The sequence below is a fragment of the Triticum urartu genome, unplaced genomic scaffold (assembly GCF_003073215.2).
Source record: "Triticum urartu cultivar G1812 unplaced genomic scaffold, Tu2.1 TuUngrouped_contig_5686, whole genome shotgun sequence".
NCBI lineage: Eukaryota > Viridiplantae > Streptophyta > Magnoliopsida > Poales > Poaceae > Triticum > Triticum urartu.
The window spans coordinates 3,308-5,185 of record NW_024116380.1 but is presented as its reverse complement, the minus strand read 5'-3'; the positions used below and the strand labels follow the sequence as shown (position 1 = coordinate 5,185).

At 45.2% G+C, this 1,878-nt stretch overlaps 1 protein-coding gene across 1 annotated transcript; it reads right to left on the bottom strand.

Moving 5' to 3' along the window:
• Positions 1-310: 310 nt before the first annotated feature.
• Positions 311-802, bottom strand: LOC125529553 (uclacyanin 1-like; the record flags this gene model as incomplete). The annotated part of the gene is made up of 1 exon (XM_048693959.1): positions 311-802. A coding segment is annotated over exon 1 (492 nt), but the record flags the coding sequence as incomplete, so codon positions are not given.
• Between the last annotated feature and the right edge of the window lie 1,076 nt (positions 803-1,878).

Here is a 1,878-nt window from a genome sequence, read left to right as displayed (position 1 = left end):
GCGCACCACCACCATGGTGCGCCACTAATAGGGATATTGGCTATAGCCATTTTTCTAGTAGTGATAATGGAAGGATGTAATGTCCGCACTCAACACATCTTTGATAAATTTATTTCATGGTTACACGCTTGGTTATTATTAGGGTTTTTGCAAGAAGATGTGCTGAATCCAATTATAGTCAATGCAATTACATTTAACAAAAGAATTGAATTTAATAAAAAAAAGACCGCAGTACGACCAAACAAGGAAAAAACGACCACAATCATTGTCTGATCTAAAAGAACAACGTAACCCCAGCCGCAACAACTACCAGACCAAGCCGGACCACCGTAGACTGATCAACACCAGTTGACACAGCTGAGCTTAATGCTGTCTCGGACTGGCAGCGACGCTGGTTCCCTGTCCATCGGCACCGCTGCACAGTCCGCACTTCTTTCGACTTGATGTTGACCTCGACCTTCATGCCGGCGTCACAGTGCCGGGAGACGCCGCAGATGAAATACCGGGTCCCGATGGTGGCAAGCGGAACAACATCATTACCGGTCAGGAAAGTTGTTATGGGGCTGGAGCCATTGTAGGAGTCATACCCCGTCTTGCTCACCTCTACCACGCTGTGCATGGCGGCGGAGTACTGGAACCTGAGCTCATCGCCGGTGGTGAACCTGATTCTCGAAACCCACTGGGAGTAGTTGGTCTGAAGGTCCCACGACCCGTCCGGCGCGCCTACGGTGTGGCTGGCAGCGAGGGCCGTCCCAAGCATGGTCATGGCCACGGTGATTAGTATAAGAGCTCTGCTCGCCATGGATTAAATATGGATCTACTAGCTAGTCCCTGACTTAGTAGTAACTGAAAATATGATGGGGGGTGGAAGTTAGCGCTAGAGAGAAAATTGATTATGTTGTCTGATCAACTAACCGGTCACAAGCTCCAAGGAAGCTAAAGAGAGAAATGGCTACAAGATGGATGGTGTTGTGAGATCATTGATAGTAGTGTGTCGACATATATAGGCGATGATTGTGTCAAAGGATTATCGGGTCTAAGCGCGTTGACTAGGTGACATAGACCATAGAGTAGGTCATCTAAAATGCATGAAAATAACAATGTTAAACGTTATCTCCTGAATCTGATATTATTATATATGCTTGGCTCCATTTTTTTGATCCAAAAGGGGTTTCCCCCTGCCCCAACTTTTTATAAAGCCAAAGCAAAGTCAACCAACATAGACTGTTAACAGCGCTTGGCGGCAACCGGAGAGTAGCTGCCACAAAAGAAAGCCAGGTTTAAGCTGCCCTATTACAAAGTTTTAGACAGATCTAGACAGGATACATAGCCAGGTGACAAACATGCCAGCTTACAAATAGATCAAAGCCAAGATGTGCAAACTAGCAGTAGGAAACCCAGCGATGTTCCAACGAAAGCATTAGCGCCACGCAATCCTAAGCAACTCCCCTCTTTGGTGGTCCAACAACCTTAACCACCGGAAAAGAAGCGCACCCTGAGCGTCTGAACATAGGATTTTCCATTGCCTGATCGTTGCACCCAACAGATCCAAAACACAACGTATACTTCACCATCTTCGCCCCTGGAAAACAAAATCATTCCGCAAACGCCATAAGCTCCATAAGGCAGCATCAGTAACAATGTTCAAAGCTTCAAAATATTTTCTCCTCTTCCAGAAGGAAGATAGCAAAGCAAAAGAATCAGGTGCAATAACATTAAAACTATCAGCTACCAAATCCAAAACATGTCTAGCAACAATGCAATCAAACAAAATATGTTGTATAGTTTCAGGCTCATTGCAAAAGACACACGACATGTCATCTACATGTCTGCGCTTGGCAAGATTATCTCTGGTTAAGCTCTTATTATAGTAAATCA